We start from the raw sequence: 16,900 nt of genomic DNA, 5'->3' as shown, positions 1-16,900 counted from the left end.
GCGGATTCTCAGTCCCCCCAAATGCTTCAATTTTTCTTATTGACAAAGTCATCCAAATGAAAGTGGGCTTCGTGACTAAATCAAACCATACAGGCACATATTAATTCCTATCGTGCACCATGGCTAGCAGTGCAGTTTGAACATTCTAAAACAACCGTCCAGAAGTTATGACGATTTTATTTCCTTTATTTCAATAATTGTCAGCCTGTACTTGCTGACATGCTATCTCTGGTGCTAGCAGATGAAGCCAAAGTGCCTGACTTGATTTGACATTTTATTGATGGAAGTAGTTTTTACTCCTTTCTGTGACATAGGGTGCATTAGTCTCATCAGCTGCTTGAGGGGTTGGAAGGAAGCCCTGTTGCCACCTCCAACATAAGGGGTTCATGACTGCCTTTGCTTATTGGTCTGGCCTGGCTCCTGCCCTCCCCACCATTTTAATTCTTCTTGTTCCTTTATGTCTGGTGTTACTTTACTGGCTCATCATCATTGTTTTATTTTTCTGAGATTTTGTCAACTTGTCTGTGTTGCGAGTTCTCTTGTGTTAATGGAGGGTGAGGAAACACCAGTTAGATGCAGAGATTATGTCTCCAATAGCATAACACATCCTAAGTCATAACACGTCCCAAGTCCCTTCAACTGCTTTCTGGGTAGAGTATCTCACCCATGTTTACCCTCTTATGACTTTCTTGTTTACAATTGCTTCTGTCTCTTGGTTTTATTGATTATCGGATGCAGTTGGGTTCTTCAGGCTATGTCTTCTGTGTCCTTCCTCTATAAGAACTTTCCCCGGCTTGACACTTATAGGATGGAGGGACTGCTGACATTTTAGTTTGGTCCCTTAACCCCATCAATCCAATCTAATCCCCTCACTCTACGCCTCCTCCCCTGCCTCCCTGTGTCTGCCCCCTGCCCCCTTGTCACATTGTCACTCTGTGTTAGCTCCCTGCCGTCCCCCCCCCCCCTCCCCCGTAGCCCAGTGTCGGCCCTCCTGCCGCCCGTTGTCGGCCCCATAGCCCTGTGTTTCCCCACCATCACCCTTTCTTTCCCCCCCTGTCGCCTTGTGTCTCCCCTCTATCGCCTTGTCTCTCCCCTCCTGTTGCCCTGTGTCTTTTCCCCCTTTCGCCCTGTGTCCCCCCTCCCGCCATCGATCTGTCTCTCCCGTCACCCCCCCCCCCCCCTCCCCACCACCACCATCGCCGCCCGACGCACCCTTCTCGCCTTCTGTCTCCTCCCTCTGCCTCTTCCTTACACCTTCCCTAACTCTTTCAACATCCCAGCATTTTTACTTCTTGCTCTCTTTTGCTCTTCTCTCCCTGTTTCACAGTTCACCTCTTCCCACCTTACACTCATCTCATTACGTCTCCTGTTCCCCTTCGCTTATTCACTTTGTCTTTGCCTTCACCCCTGTCTTTTCTCTCACCCCTATCACACCTCTGTCCATCTTTCCCACATCGCACCACCTATACAAATTGTCTGCATCTACAGCATCTCTCTAACCCACCTCACTCCCTCTTTCCCCCCCTTGACTCCTTCTTTCACCCTCTGTCTCTCCCTCTTTCCCACCACTATCTGCCTGTTACCCACTGCTATCTGCCTGTCAACCACCTCTATCTCCTTTTTTCCCACCACCTGTCTTCCTTTCTTGCCCCCTACCCTCCTTTCCCCCCCTACCCTCCTTTCCCCACTCATTCCTGACATGGCCATTCATTCCCACCTCTTGCGATTTGTTCCCACGCCCCTGCCATTTTTTCACACCCTACCCCGTCTTTCCAGCCCCCAACTCTTTCTCTGTTCCTATACTTCTTTCCTACAACCTACCCTTTTTTGCCTACTCCTACCCCTCTCTTTTGCCCCTCTTTCCCTCTGCCTGCCACCTTTCCCTCTGCCTGCCACCTTTCCCTCTGCCTGCCACCTTTCCCTCTGCCTGCCACCTTTCCCTCTGCCTGCCACCTTTCCCTCTGCCTGCCACCTTTCCCTCTGCCTGCCACCTTTCCCTCTGCCTGCCACCTTTCCCTCTGCCTGCCACCTTTCCCTCTGCCTGCCACCTTTCCCTCTGCCTGCCACCTTTCCCTCTGCCTGCCACCTTTCCCTCTGCCTGCCACCTTTCCCTCTGCCTGCCACCTTGCCCTCTGCCTGCCACCTTGCCCTCTGCCTGCCACCTTGCCCTCTGCCTGCCACCTTGCCCTCTGCCTGCCACCTTGCCCTCTGCCTGCCACCTTGCCCTCTGCCTGCCACCTTGCCCTCTGCCTGCCACCTTGCCCTCTGCCTGCCACCTTGCCCTCTGCCTGCCACCTTGCCCTCTGCCTGCCACCTTGCCCTCTGCCTACCTACCACCTTTTCCCTCTGCCTACCTACCACCTTTTCCCTCTGCCTACCTACCACCTTTTCCCTCTGCCTACCTACCACCTTTTCCCTCTGCCTACCTACCACCTTTTCCCTCTGCCTACCTACCACCTTTTCCCTCTGCCTACCTACCACCTTTTCCCTCTGCCTACCTACCACCTTTTCCCTCTGCCTACCTACCACCTTTTCCCTCTGCCTACCTACCACCTTTTCCCTCTGCCTACCTACCACCTTTTTCCTCTGCCTACCACCTTTTTCCTCTGCCTACCACCTTTTTCCTCTGCCTACCACCTTTTTCCTCTGCCTACCACCTTTTTCCTCTGCCTACCACCTTTTTCCTCTGCCTACCACCTTTTTCCTCTGCCTACCACCTTTTTCCTCTGCCTACCACCTTTTTCCTCTGCCTACCACCTTTTCCCTCTGCCTACCTACCACCTTTTCCCTCTGCCTACCTACCACCTTTTCCCTCTGCCTACCACCTTTTTCCTCTGCCTACCACCTTTTTCCTCTGCCTACCACCTTTTTCCTCTGCCTACCACCTTTTTCCTCTGCCTACCACCTTTTTCCTCTGCCTACCACCTTTTTCCTCTGCCTACCACCTTTTTCCTCTGCCTACCACCTTTTTCCTCCGCCTACACTTTTCCCTCGACCTACATTCTTTCCATTCACCTCACCCGTCATTGCCTGCTCCCCTGCCTCCCGCCCCCTTCTGCCTCCGCCCCTTGCCTCCTCTGCCCCTTTCTGCCTCCGGCCCTTGCCTCCTCTGCCCCTTTCTGCCTCCGGCCCTTGCCTCCCCTGCCCCCTTGCCTCCCCTGCCCCCTTGCCTCCCCTGCCCCCTTGCCTCCCCTGCCCCCTTGCCGCCCGCGCCCCCCTTGTTGTCTCACCGCATTTACTTGCCGTCCCCCCACCCTTCCTTGCTGCACCTCTCTGCTCCTTGCTGCACTTCCTTCCTCCTCACTGCTCACCCTTCCTTGCCACACCCTCCTGTATCCGTCTTCCCTCCCCTGCCCTGTATCCCTCTTCCTTCCTGTGTCCTGCTTCTCTCTTCTCCATCCCACTTTTCTCTCCATCTTTTTCTTCATGTTTTTCTGCTTTCTCCCGATTTTAATCTCCCGTCTGCTAAATTTCCTTTTCGACCCATTTGTTGTTTTCCTCTCCTCACACATTTGCTTCCTCTTATATCTCTTTACGCTGTTTACCACTTCACACATCCTTTCCCTCTATCCGTCATCTCTTGTCTTCCCCACCTCGCCTTCCCCCCTCCCCTTTCCCCCCACCTCCCCTTTCCCCCCACCTCCCCTTTCCCCCACCTCCCCTTTCCCCCCACCTCCCCTTTCCCCCACCTCCCCTTTCCCCCCACCTCCCCTTTCCCCCCACCTCCCCTTTCCCCCACCTCCCCTTTCCGCCCACCTCCCCTTCCCCCACCTCCCCTTTCCCCCCACCTCCCCTTTCCCCCCACCTCCCCTTTCCCCCCACCTCCCCTTTCCCCCCTTCTCCCTCCATCTCTCCCCCCCTTCTCCCTCCATCTCTCCCCTTCTCCCTCCATCTCTCCCCTTCTCTCTCCACCTCTCCCCTTCTCCTTCCATCTCCCCATCTCCCCCCATCTCCCCGTCTCGCCCCATCTCCCCATCTCACCGAACGCATTCCAGTAGTTATCGAAGTATTGCTTTGACAAGCTGTGTCGGGAAGATGTTTGGACGCATGGTCAACCGTCGCCTGGTTTGGCTGCTAGAGACCAGGCAGCGCCTTAGCCCCTCTCAGTGTGGCTTTTGGAGATGTCGTTCCACTATAGACAACTTGACCCTGCTTGAGGCGGCCATCCAGCAGGCCTTTTTACGTAACCAGCATTGTCTAGGTGTATTCTTTGATATTAATAAGGCATATGACACTACTTGGCGCCGGCTTATCCTCAATTAACTCCATCAGTGGGGCTTTTGTGGCCGTCTCCCCATCTCCATTCGGTCCTTTCTTTCCCACCACCTCTTTTGATATCGGGTTGGTATTGTGCTATCTGATTTGTACGTGCAGGAGAATGGTGTTCCTCAGGGAAGCTTTTTAAGCGTCACCCTCTTTGCCATCGCCATTAACAGTATCACGTCCACTATCCGGAGTCCTGCCCAATGCTCCTTGTTTGTGGACGATTTTGCTGTTTTCTGTTCTTCCTCCAGTCTTGTCACTGCTAGTCAACAGTTGCAGCTTACGATAAAGCGTTTAGAGGCATGGACTGGGAAGACAGGTTTTACCTTTTCTGCAGACGAATGTGTGTGTGTTCATTTTAATCGTTCTCGACGTCTTTTTACCTCCCCTGAATTGCGCCTGAGGGACACCATTCTTCCTTTTAGAGACACTGTGAGGTTCCTGGGCCTCACTTTTGATTCCAAGTTGTTGTGGTTGCCTCACCTTAAAGACCTCAAGGTGCGGGCCCTGAAGGCACTGAATATTTTGAAGTGTCTGAGCCATCGCTCCTGGGGAGCAGATCATGCGCGTGTGCTGCAGTTTTATAGGGCTTTCGTCCGATCGCATCTTGACTATGGTTGCACCGTGTATGGGTCAGCAAGGCCTTCGTATCTGAAGATCCTTGACGCAGTACACCATGAGGGTATCAGGCTGGCCACTGGTGCCTTCCGTACCAGTCCCATCCCCAGCCTGTGTGCTGAGGCAGGGGAACTGCCGCTCGCCATCTGGCGGAAACTCCTCATGGTGCGACGGGTGTATCATTTCCTTGCCTGTCCTACCTCCCCTGCATACCCTACCGTTGCCCGACCGCCTATGGAACGTCTCTTTTTCCAGTCATCCCAGGGCAACGAGATCATTTGGGATTCGTGCCAAGCATTTGCTCGAGTCCCTTGGTGTGGAGCGTGTGGCCCCCCAACGACAAGGTTTTACTCGCCTGCCTCCCGGGTTGCTTCAGAGGCCCAGCATCCTTCTAGACTTGTCGGAGAACCGGAGGAACTGCACTCCAGCGTTTGTTTTTACCTCCTTATTTTACGATATTTTAAACCAGCATCCGGACCATGTACCTGTATTCACAGATGGCTCTAAACAGGGCGACTCTATTGGTTGTGCTGTGGTTTTCCCTGATCGAGTCGTCAAGTTATGGCTTCCTGCGGCGTTTACCATCCTTGATGCCTAATTGTTTGCAATCTTGCGGGCATTGGAGCAGATCAGATGTGTTCCCAGTCTTAAGTTCCTCATCTGTTCTGACTCCCTGAGTGGCCTTCAGACCATGAACACTTGTACCCAGTGGATACGGTCGTCCAGAACATACATGATGCCCTACTCCACCTGCTATGGCAGGGGAAGGAGGTTTCTTTCTGCTGGGTGCCGGGGCATGTGGGTATTAGGGGAAACGAACTGGCGGATGTGGCTGCCAAAGATGCATGTTCCCTCCCTCACGTTGTTGAATGTGCCGTCCCCCTCCATGCTGTAATTTCTCCCTTTTGCATTTTCGTGTTATGCATCAATGGGAAGAGGAGTGGCTGGCAGTTTCTGACAATAAGCTGCGTCTGGGAAAGGCCACTACGCGACCATGGCATACGTCCTACCAGTGATACAGGCGGGATGAGGTTCTCCTCACTCGCCTCCGCATCGGGCACAGTCCCTTAACGCATGGTTTTTTACTCCGGCGGGAGGACCCCCCCAATCCGCAGTGCTTGTGGCGTTCAGATTACTGTCCGCCACATTTTACTTGACTGTCTTTTATTCTCTGACCAGAGGGTGGTGGTTTCTTTGCCACCGGATTTGCCATCTATTTTGCAAGACGACGCATCGACTGTGGTTAAGGTCTTACGGTTTTGTGTCATGTCCAATCTGTTGCCTTGGATTTTAGGGAGAGGGTTTTAATGTGCTGCTGGGTGACTGGCTCACCCAGGTTTTAGGTAAGAGGTCCGCCTGTCACGATTACCTCCTTGTTTTCCTTCGGTTTCTGTTCTCTTTTCCTTGTGTTTCCTTTCCTTTTTTAGTGTGTTCCTTCTCCTCTTCTTTTGCCTCTGTATGTGGGGATTTGGAACTGCGTCAGGTCTGCATCTTTTAGCCATTCTCCTTGATCGCTGTCCGTCTTTGTCCCTTCACTGCATGTGTTCCTGTTTTTATGTGCTTGGGTGCTGATGACCACGCTGTTTAGCGCCCGTAAACCTCAAACACACACACACACACACACACACACACACACACACACACACAATACAATCTGAGAGAATAAAAAGATCAGTGGTAATGGCAACAATAAAGCAACAAAACTGTACAACGATCTAGGACTGGAGATGCTTGGCCCAGTACCTGTTAAACAAGCTTCTGCCAGATGATGACCCTTCACATGACTAACACCATCACATAAATGTATGCAGACAAATGGACATTAACTACATAAATGGTGGAATCACTACTCCTTTCACTAGTGAAGAGCTTGCATTGAAAATAACAAAACTTACTGAGAGAAAAACTCTGGGCGTAGATGGAATTGACTCAGAAACCATTAAAACTGGTGCACCACAGATCATCCTCAGCCTTGACGGACTTACTTAATGTCTTTTTACAGCAAGGGAGAATATGCACCTGTTGGGAGACAGCCAATGCAGTGATTATCAAAAAATCAGAGGACAAGGGCTCAACAGACCCAAAACCATATAGGCTGATCAGTAAACTGAATTTACTAGGCAAGGTCCTGGAGAGGCTATCGTGTGACAGACTACAGTCACACAGACAGCTTCTGGGCCTCAGTCCACATCAGTATGTGTTCATGCCACACAAATCTGTTGACATTACAGTAAAAAGGACTGTACACATAACCCAGAGCACACAGGACGAATGTGTGGTGGCAATATTAATTGATATATCGTGGGCTTTTGACAGCCTGTTGTGGCCTGCGCTATTTGCAAAGAAGACAAATACAAATTCCAACAGTTTTATATAACAGCCTCCTAGACTATTAAACGAGCAAGGTGGCGCCGTGGTTAGACACTGGACTCGCATTCGGGAGGACGACGGTTCAATCCCGCGTCCGGCCATCCTGATTTAGGTTTTCCGTGATTTCCCTAAATCACTCCAGGCAAATGCCGGGAAGGTTCCTCTGAAAGGGCACGGCTGAATTCCTTCCCCATCCTTCCCTCATCCGATGAGACCGATGACCACGCTGTCTGGTCTCCTTCCCCAAACCAACCAACCATGCTAGACTATTGTAGAGATAGAAGTGTAGAATGGCAGACGGGGCACCGAAGGGTTGTCAAGAAAATCGCCTCATGTGTTGACCCGTATTTTCGGTCATTGCTATTGAGCCACTGATAGACAGCCTAGAAGAGGTGACAGAACAAAGGGGATAGTACCATATGCTGATGATTTGCTCTTGGTGTCAGGAAACTCAGGAAGACACTTAGAACAAAAGACAACACAGCTCATCGAAGACATCAATGGATGGTGTAACAACAATAAACCAACAACTGCAGCTAATAAAACAGTCTGCATACTACTAAAAGGTGAACTTAAAACCCCACTATTAAGCTAAGTAACACAACTTTGCAATGCAAAACAGTGACAAGATGTCTAGGTTTACACATTGATGACAAACTGAAGCCCACTCTTGTTCTCTTGTATCACCCTTGTGCCCACTCTTGTTCCCTTGCCTCACCCTCTGTGCCCACTCTTGTTCCCTTGCCTCACCCTCTGTGCCCACTCTTGTTCCCTTGCCTCACCCTCTGTGCCCACTCTTGTTCCCTTGCCTCACCCTCTGTGCCCACTCTTGTTCCCTTGCCTCACCCTCTGTGCCCACTCTTGTTCCCTTGCCTCACCCTCTGTGCCCACTCTTGTTCCCTTGCCTCACCCTCTGTGCCCACTCTTGTTCCCTTGCCTCACCATTTGTACCAACTCTTGTTCCCTTATGTCCCCTTTTCCCCTGCATCCCCCTCTCCATTCATTCTAGTCCCTCTTCTTCTGCAGTAATTAAAGAGAAAGCACGAGGTTCAGGCTAATGTTAATAGCAACATGTTAGAGTTTACAGGTGAAACAAAACTATTTGGAAATGTCTTTGAGAGAATATGAAAAGCTATCATGAAAATAGGATTAGAGAAGCAGTTGAAAACATAGAATACCTATTACATTTAATCAGCTAAGATAACAACTGACGGAGCAACAACAGAGACAAAACTGTGTAAGCTTTGAAGATTCCTTCAAATATTTCTGTATTTCAAAGCAAGAATCGGGAAACACATGCAGTTAATAACATTCTGAAAATAATCTCAGTTGACCTGCTTAAAACCATTCAAGGTGATGTATTCTGCGTTGGATATTTACATTGAATAGTGATGTGAAGAGTGTGAATGTATAGTGTACTCTCCACTGAGCAGAGAGAGATGCATACTGTTTGTACTTTAATGCTTCGTCATACAAATGTTTCTTACAATTCTCCGATGTTGACGTGTAGATACTCCACACGAAACTTACCGAGGAGCTGAGCCAGCAGCTGTACACACACCGTAAGCTTCAGGAGAACATCCCTCTGCGTCGCCAGGGGTCTGGACGTGACAACTTGCTGTCGGGTTCACTTTCACCATTTCAACGGGGTTCTGAACTTCGTGCTTCCACGAAGAGTTCCAGACACTTGTTAGATCCTGGTACTAACATCAGTCAGGGAAGCAGGTACTTATATTATTATACACAATGTTTCCATGTCTTGTGTGATGATAATGACTGGCTCCATGTACTTAGAAACATTTTCTGAAAAAGTCTCATCTCATCCTCACTAAATTGTTTACGGAGCTAGTTTAATAAAAATACCTGTAGTGTTACTTCAAAGGGAATGAAATTTATATACTAATGTGTAAGCTGTAGATTCCTACATTCTTTTGAACCTCTTTTGTCATGTTATGTGAAATATAAAATAGTTATGTGTAAATGTGAATTATTGCAAAATTACAAAGTTCTTACTTCAGGAGGTGAAAGCGCAGTACTGTAAGTAGACATAATTACAAGTGAATACGCTAATGCTACCTTTTGGAATTTTTTGTTCTCCTCATCCTCACAACAACCAGAGTTTCTTTGTCCCGGAATCATCCTTATCCATTTTTTCCTCTGTGAAGGAGGTTTTGTCTCTTTGTGATTTGTGGTTTTCTGAAGTGTGTTTTTCTTTTGGGGTCAGTTCGGGGTATTGAGAAATTTTTAACGTCTATCACAGCCTTATAACTATTGTCTTCCTTCCTTGGTTACACTAGTGATAATTGTGTTTCTGTGTTTCACTTTTCTGTGCTTTGTAAGTTGCCCTAATTTATATTTATAGTTTATGATGCCTCCCACATGTGCAATGTGACACATGGGAAATGGCTGGTTTTTAACTGGGCTGTACTGAGAGTGCACTAGTGAGAAAAGATTTGGGGGGGGGGGGGGATAGTTTTTCTCCACACAAGATGCCATTTCAGTTACAGTGGAGCAGTGAAACTTAAAAATGTTGTTTGTTCATCTATGACAGTTTTGTTAGAAGTGGTGAGTCTTTTACAGCTACACAACTAACATTTTATGTATGTTTCAATCTTGATTGACACTGAGTAAGAAGCATACAGGCCAAGATGCTGAAAATGTTGCAAGGGTAAGGGAAGCAATAGTCAGAAGCCCAGGATGGTCAGCTAGGTGTCGTGCTAGTGAACTAACAATCAGTCTTGAACTAGGACTAAGCCACCTCTGAAAAGTGTTCAGTGAAAACAGCTACAATCAGTGTCAGGTATCAGAGGCTGTTACTGGTGAGACACACAGGAAAAACACAACCAAAGAAGAGAACAAGAAATTTGTGTGGCTCAATGTGGAAAGTGTTGGAAGCTGGCTCCTGAAGAGACACAGCATCTAATCAATATTCAGGCCCCCAGAAGAAATATGACTGCTTATGAAAACTGTGGAGGATGATCTGACACTTGGAATGCCTGAGGTGTACAAAATACCATTCTAATATGGCTGCTACTAGGTAAGCCAAGCACTATCCACTGTTAAGTGATGCCAGACTGAACACAAGTAGTGCTTACACCTACTCTGTCCTGAAAAATCAGCTGTGGCAGAATGCACTTCAGAAAATCCACCCCAAATTCTATTCGACGACACACCAGTCATTGAGGATGATGGGATTTGGTGATAGTGTCATAAAAGAAGCAGTAGAAATAAAAATATATAAAAACGCTATCAATAAGGACAGCATTTTGAGCTCAGCACAGCCTGGTTCCCAGCCAGTGGGAGGCTGAAGCGGGCGCGGTAGGTGCAGGATAAAAATACTACATTTGACGAGAAACAGAACACTTGTGAAATCACAGCCAGCAGTCCCGCTATATAACGATGAGGTCACAGTAAGACGGCAGTAATTTACCACTTGACAATGTCTGAGAAGAGCTTGTTCAAAAGCTCGTGTGATTTTAACCACTTGACACATCTGGACATCTGAGAAGATTTTATTAATTGTGAGTCAGTTAGAGAAATTCCATCCATAGAAAGTAACTAATTTTGCTGTGTGTGAAGACTTGCAGAATACAATTTTGAGCGATGATGTTATTTTATTGATGGGCCATGAAGTTCATTTTGATTTGATTGGGACTGTCAATAAACAGAACCTGTATTACTGGACTCATGCGCGTCAACTCCTTTTTCACCAACATTTTTTACACTCTGAAAAAGTCACAATCTGGTGTGCCCTTGGCTCTTGCAGTGTTATTGGACCATATTTCTTTGAATAAAATGGGGCCACAGTCACTAATTTATTCTGAGTATGTTTGTTTGCATGAAACATTCTTGAAACCGGAGCTGAGAATGCTAAAAATCCGCTGGAAGTGCTACATCACACATAAATTCTCCTGCAAAACTTGCATTTGGATTGTAGGGGATACAGTACTGGCAAAAGTAAAGTTGTGAGGATGAGTCATGTGTCATGCAGGGGTAGCTTACTTGGTACATCACTCCCCGCGAAAGGCAAAGGTCCCAGGCAGTTCTTTGGCGCATGTTTCTTGGACAAATTATCTCATGATTTGCCTATGTTCCTTGGCCTCCCAGATCTCCAGACATGTCACTGTGTGACTTTTCCTTTGCGGGGGGGGGGGGGGGGGGGGTTACCTCAAGAGCTGTGTCTATAACCACAAACTGCAAAATTTGGAATGTGTTGAAGAATGCAATCGTGCAAAAAATTGCTGGTATTGCCGCAGAGACACAGGTCTCTGTGATGGGGGATGTGGAGTAGATACTTGAATCGTCTGGTTGGAATGATGGGCCTCACCTTGGTGACATTATTTTTCACAAATAAATCTGGCCTACATTAAGAATTTCACTCTACAGCAGAGTGTGTGCTGTTCTGAAACTTCCTGGCACATTAAAACTGTGTGCCAGACTAGGCCTCTAACCTGGCAGTTTTGCCTTTCACGGGGAGTGATGTACCACGTAAGCTACCCGAGCATGACACATGACTCATCCTCACAACTTTAGTTTTGCCAGTACTGTATCCCCTACAATCCAAATGCAAGTTTTGCAGGAGAATTTCTGTGAAGTTTGGAAGGTAGGAGATGAAGTACATGTGGAAATAAAGCTGTGAGAATGGGTCAGGAATGGTTCTCAGGTTGTTCAGATTGAAAAGAACCTGCTGCTCACAAAAGGTAAGATTCTAGGTTCTAATCCAGTATGACACACAATTTTAATATGTTAGGAAATTTCCTGCACAACTTTTCCAACAAAAGTCTCCACAAGCAGCAAAAGTTAATTCAACGTATACCCAAGCCTCATTGTTTTGCTGTGTTAGCTCTTTTAACCTAACCTTAAAAAGTTCAAGCATAAGCCTTGTAAAAATCAGAACTGGACATTTGCAGTTTTTCTCTGACTGGATACTTCATAATCATGGAAAGAATTAGTCTCCTAGCAGGACATGTAACGTATTATGAAACTATTTGGCAGTTGGAGCATCAGATGTGTCCATCTGTACAATCCCTCCTTTTCTTGATACTTTTCCAAAATTAGAGTTAGTATATAAGGCATGGAATTTTTGTTTTTCTTAAGTACTCTTTATATTTTTGTCAACATCAATTTTGCTTCCTTCAAAGTAACCCCCTCAGGTATAATATGCTTTTGCCAGTGCTTTTACAGTCTTGAGAGCACTTCTGGAATTCACTTTTCATTATGATATTCAGCTTCTTCAGTGATCCTGTTCTTACCTCTTCAGTGGTGCGAAACGATGTCCTTTCATTTGCCTCGGGCATAGGAAAAAGTTGGCGGGGAGACATGTACATTGGATACAGTGGCTGAGACAACATAATGGTTTTCTTTTTTTGAGAAAATATCACAAAGTGACATTGAAATATGAGAGGAAGCATTATCTTGATGCAATTTTCATGAGTAGTTTTGTCACAATTCTGGTCCTTTTCTTCTGATATCTTCATGCAAATGGCATCATCAGAACTTTCAGGTAGTATTCCTTATTGACCATATGGCCATTATGAAGGAATCACAATCCACTGTCCCACTGTAATTGAAGAAAATAGTGAGAAGAACTTTCACACATGATTGGACTTCTCGAATTTTTTCTGGTCTTGGCTCTTCAGGTAGTTTCTTTGGGACAACTGGGACCTGGTTTTGATCTCATACCTTTATATTCATGTTTCATCACCTGTTATAACTTTCTTTAGAAGTTCTGAATTGTTATCAACTTCATTCAGAAATTCATGAATGATGCCTATGAGATGTAGTTTTTGGTTGAAATTCAACAATTTTGGAACAAACTTTGCTGCTGCAATTTTCATGGGAAGAACATCCATAAAAATTGCTTGGCATGAACCAAAGGCTATGATGATACCATTAGCAACCTCTCTGATGATGTTTTGGTGATTTTCCAGAAACATTTTCTTTACTTCTTCCACATTGCTGTCAGTAATTGATGTGTTAGGGTGTCCAGGGCAGTCTTCACTTCAGTGTCTCTTGGAAACATTTATACCACTCATAACTCTTGTCTTACTCGTAGTAGATTCGCCAAAAGCAACAGTCAACATTTTGGGTATGGTGCTGCATTTTATTACATTTTTCAAGCAAAATTAATGCATATGCTTTGATCCATGTTTTTCAAAAGAAAAAAATTGCTGAGCACTTGAAAACAAGGATAACATCTTAACTTTCAACAATAAACTAAATATTCAAAACAGCTGAAAATGTAATTATACGTCAGGAACATGTGCACCAACAAGATAAAAAACATTGAAAATTGGATGTATAAAGCCCATGAAATTAAAAAAATTCCTGTTACTTTTTGATCACACCTTGTATGTAACTCAAAATGCTTCATTCAGAATGAATCGTACTGCACAGAGTTGTATGATCTTCAGAATTACTAGTGGCATACCTGACTGTCAGTAATTGCATAATTAAAGTCTTTATTCAAATTAATGCCTATACTCTTAATGAACACAATCTACCCTTCTACATCTAACACCCGAATCTCCAGATGTCAGACACTCAGATCGGTTCAAAGCATTGTGTGTGGATAGAGTATAAATCAAGATTCCAATTTAGTTTGTGCTAGGTGCTGTCATTCAACAGAATGGACATAAGCGTAAATCAAAAGTAATCCAGATTAACAGTGCATAGAAAAGCATAACTGTGGGTATCAGATATGTATATATATCCCACAGGGAAGTTGGTAGAGCGTTGAATCAATGAACAAATGGTCCTTCGTTCAAACACCAATGATGACAATTCTTTTTTCTTTTTCTTTCTGTATTATGCATGGAAAGTATATGCAACAACATGTTTGTGACATGTGAAAGGGCTGTTTGGAGCTTACAGCAATGGTCTCCTGACAGTCAGCTTTTGCTTTGTAACCTGTAGAGAACATTGGTAGTTTCACAAAGTGTACAATTGGAAGAGAAAAATAAACAAACAACTGCATACAACATGCTGAAGTAACAATAATAATATCAACAACAAAATGATAACATCAATAATTAGTACATATCGCCAGCTAACAAAGTGAGAGCAGACTTCCAAAACAACACTGCTCCGCACTCCAAAAAGTCCTTTTACATGCCAGGAAAATGTTCTCTCATATGAGAGTTTCACCCATGAACAGTTTTTTTTTTTCTCTTGAATGTAAGACCTTTAGTACGATGACCACACGTTCTACCAAATCACCCACATAAGTTTTACACAAAATTTTCTGACAGATACAGTTTTGATGTGCTCCATAATTCTCGTGTTACTTTTAATTACCATTATGCATGTTGTTCTGGACAACAGCACGTAGCATATCAACCACCACACCGATTTAGCGCTATACACATACAATGTTTGCACTGATCTGAGCGTGTGACATCTGGAGATTTGGGTATCAGTGGTTCCCCTAAAGAACCTAAATCACAAGTGAAAGCACTGAATCTGACAATCAGCTCAATAATGTTTGTAATATAATAACCATCACACAAAGATTTCTGCACCAGTTATAAAATTCCCCTTCCATGGATACTTATGTAGCGAAAGGGGCCCTTTAGCCTTTTATAATACCCCTAATTAGTTAATTAAAGGATATAAATAAATTTTGTTTGGTATAAATAGCTTGAAGAATGTAAATTATTTGTGAAAGAAAATGTTTGCAGGATATGTTACCGTCTACAGAAACAAATGTTCAGTTAATTCACAGTTGCTGTGGGACAATGAATGCAATTTAATAATTTTCTGAATGAATTATATTCAGTTAATATTTTTGTACATTTAAATGACATAAAAACTAATAATTGCAGCAGTATACTAATTATTTTAAATTCAAACTTATCATTTGTTGATCTTTGCAAAAAAATTTTCTCATAGTTTACCATCTTGGTATGAACAGAGTTCATTTACTCTTTTAGATCTCTGGATGTTGCTTTTCCATGGTTTCTTCTAAATCACTGTATATGTGTGCTGGGATACATACTATGACAAGATCACAGCCAATATCTTGAATTATTGTTCATTCCAAGCTTGTACTCAGTCTAACTGGACATTAAATCCTAATCTTCCTGCCTTGTGTCCGAACACACTAACAGGTACAATTAATATTTTCAGCTGTGCATCTAAACAGTAAGTTTAATTGACATTAGTAGCTCTTCAGAATGCAACAATTTTTTTAATGTAAAAAATTTAGCTGAATGGCTAGTTGTTCATTAAAACCTGAAAGTTGGGTGTTGTAATTAATTTGAAAAATACATTTGTGTGTTTGCTTAAATAGCATGTATTGTGGTGGTTATAGTGTTGCATGATTTTGCACTACAAGCTAATATGAAAATGACATTACTTTTATAGAGCTAGTCCGGGACCGATGCAACTAAAAAATGAGGACTTAATGAATATCAAGGAAGATACAGATTTAGAAGATCCAGAAGCTAGCTCTGAGCACTTCATGGCAATTTTGGTAGAATGTTTAGCCTTGCTGCATAAGCTGCCAGATGCTATTGAGGTGAGACATCATTTAAACAGACATTCACATCTGCATCATGAAGAATTTATTGTATGTTAAAATATACTATTCTTACAGTCTGTCTCTAAGTTGTTGCTGTAGAGGTAAAAGGCACTTACACTTGTAGGAGACCCATGATTTTGAGCCGCAAACTGTGATTTTTTTATATTATTATCAGAAAATATGTAAAATAAATAAGCCTATTTCAAACTTAATTTATTCGACAATTACTTTCTGAATTAAGAACAGTTGTGAACAGAAATACATACAGGAAACTTTCATTAATGTTAATGTGTGAAATGTACAGTGATGACATGACCAATAAATCAAAATTGTGCATAGTAAAATCTGAAAAATCATTTAAGGAGCATGAAAACTTAATCATCAAACTTAATCATAATATTTAAGAAATTATATTGAAAACAAAGATTCCAAGACTTACCAAGCGGGAAAGTGCCAGTAGACAGGCACAATAAAAAAACACACAAACACACACACAAAATTTTGAGCTTTTGCAACCGGCGGTTGCTTCGTCAGGAAAGAGGGAAGGAGAAGGAAAGATGAAAGGATGTGAGTTTTAAGGGAGAGGGTAAGGAGTCATTCCAATCCTGGGAGCGGAAAGACTTACCTTAGGGGGAAAAAAGGATAGGTATATACTCGCGTACACACACACACACACGTATCCATCCATACATATACATACATAAGCAGACATATTTAAAGGCAAAGAGTTTGGGCAGAGATGTCAGTCGAGGCAGAAGTGCAGAGGCAAAGATGATGCCTAATGACAGGTGAGGTATGAGTGGCGGCAACTTGAAATTAGTGGAGATTGAGGCCTGGTGGATAACGAGAAGAGAGGATATATTGAAGGGCAAGTTCCCATCTCCGGAGTTCGGATAGGTTGGTGTTGGTTGGAAGTATCCAGATAACCCAGATGGTGTAACACTGTGCCAAGATGTGCTGGCCGCGCACCAAGGCATGTTTAGCCACAGGGTGATCCTCATTACCAACAAACACTGTCTGCCTGTGTCCATTCATGCGAATGGACAGTTTGTTGCTGGTCATTCCCACATAGAAAGCGTCACAGTGTAGGCAGGTCAGTTGGTAAATCACGTGGGTGCTTTCACACGT

The 16,900-nt window shown here is 44.7% G+C and overlaps 1 protein-coding gene across 1 annotated transcript in view; it reads left to right on the top strand.

Moving 5' to 3' along the window:
- The window catches only part of LOC126266809 (exocyst complex component 4), a 246,924-nt gene that overhangs the window by 64,903 nt on the left and 165,121 nt on the right, over window positions 1-16,900 (top strand). Inside the window, exons 5-6 of the mRNA XM_049971362.1 lie at window positions 8,762-8,976; window positions 15,616-15,769. Coding sequence (XP_049827319.1) covers window positions 8,762-8,976; window positions 15,616-15,769 — 369 coding nt within the window. The remainder of the gene's footprint in view (window positions 1-8,761; window positions 8,977-15,615; window positions 15,770-16,900) is intronic.

This window comes from Schistocerca gregaria, chromosome 4, assembly GCF_023897955.1.
Source record: "Schistocerca gregaria isolate iqSchGreg1 chromosome 4, iqSchGreg1.2, whole genome shotgun sequence".
Taxonomy (NCBI): Eukaryota; Metazoa; Arthropoda; class Insecta; order Orthoptera; family Acrididae; genus Schistocerca; species Schistocerca gregaria.
Note: the sequence above shows the minus strand (reverse complement) of the source record. Positions and strands in the feature narration are given on the sequence as shown.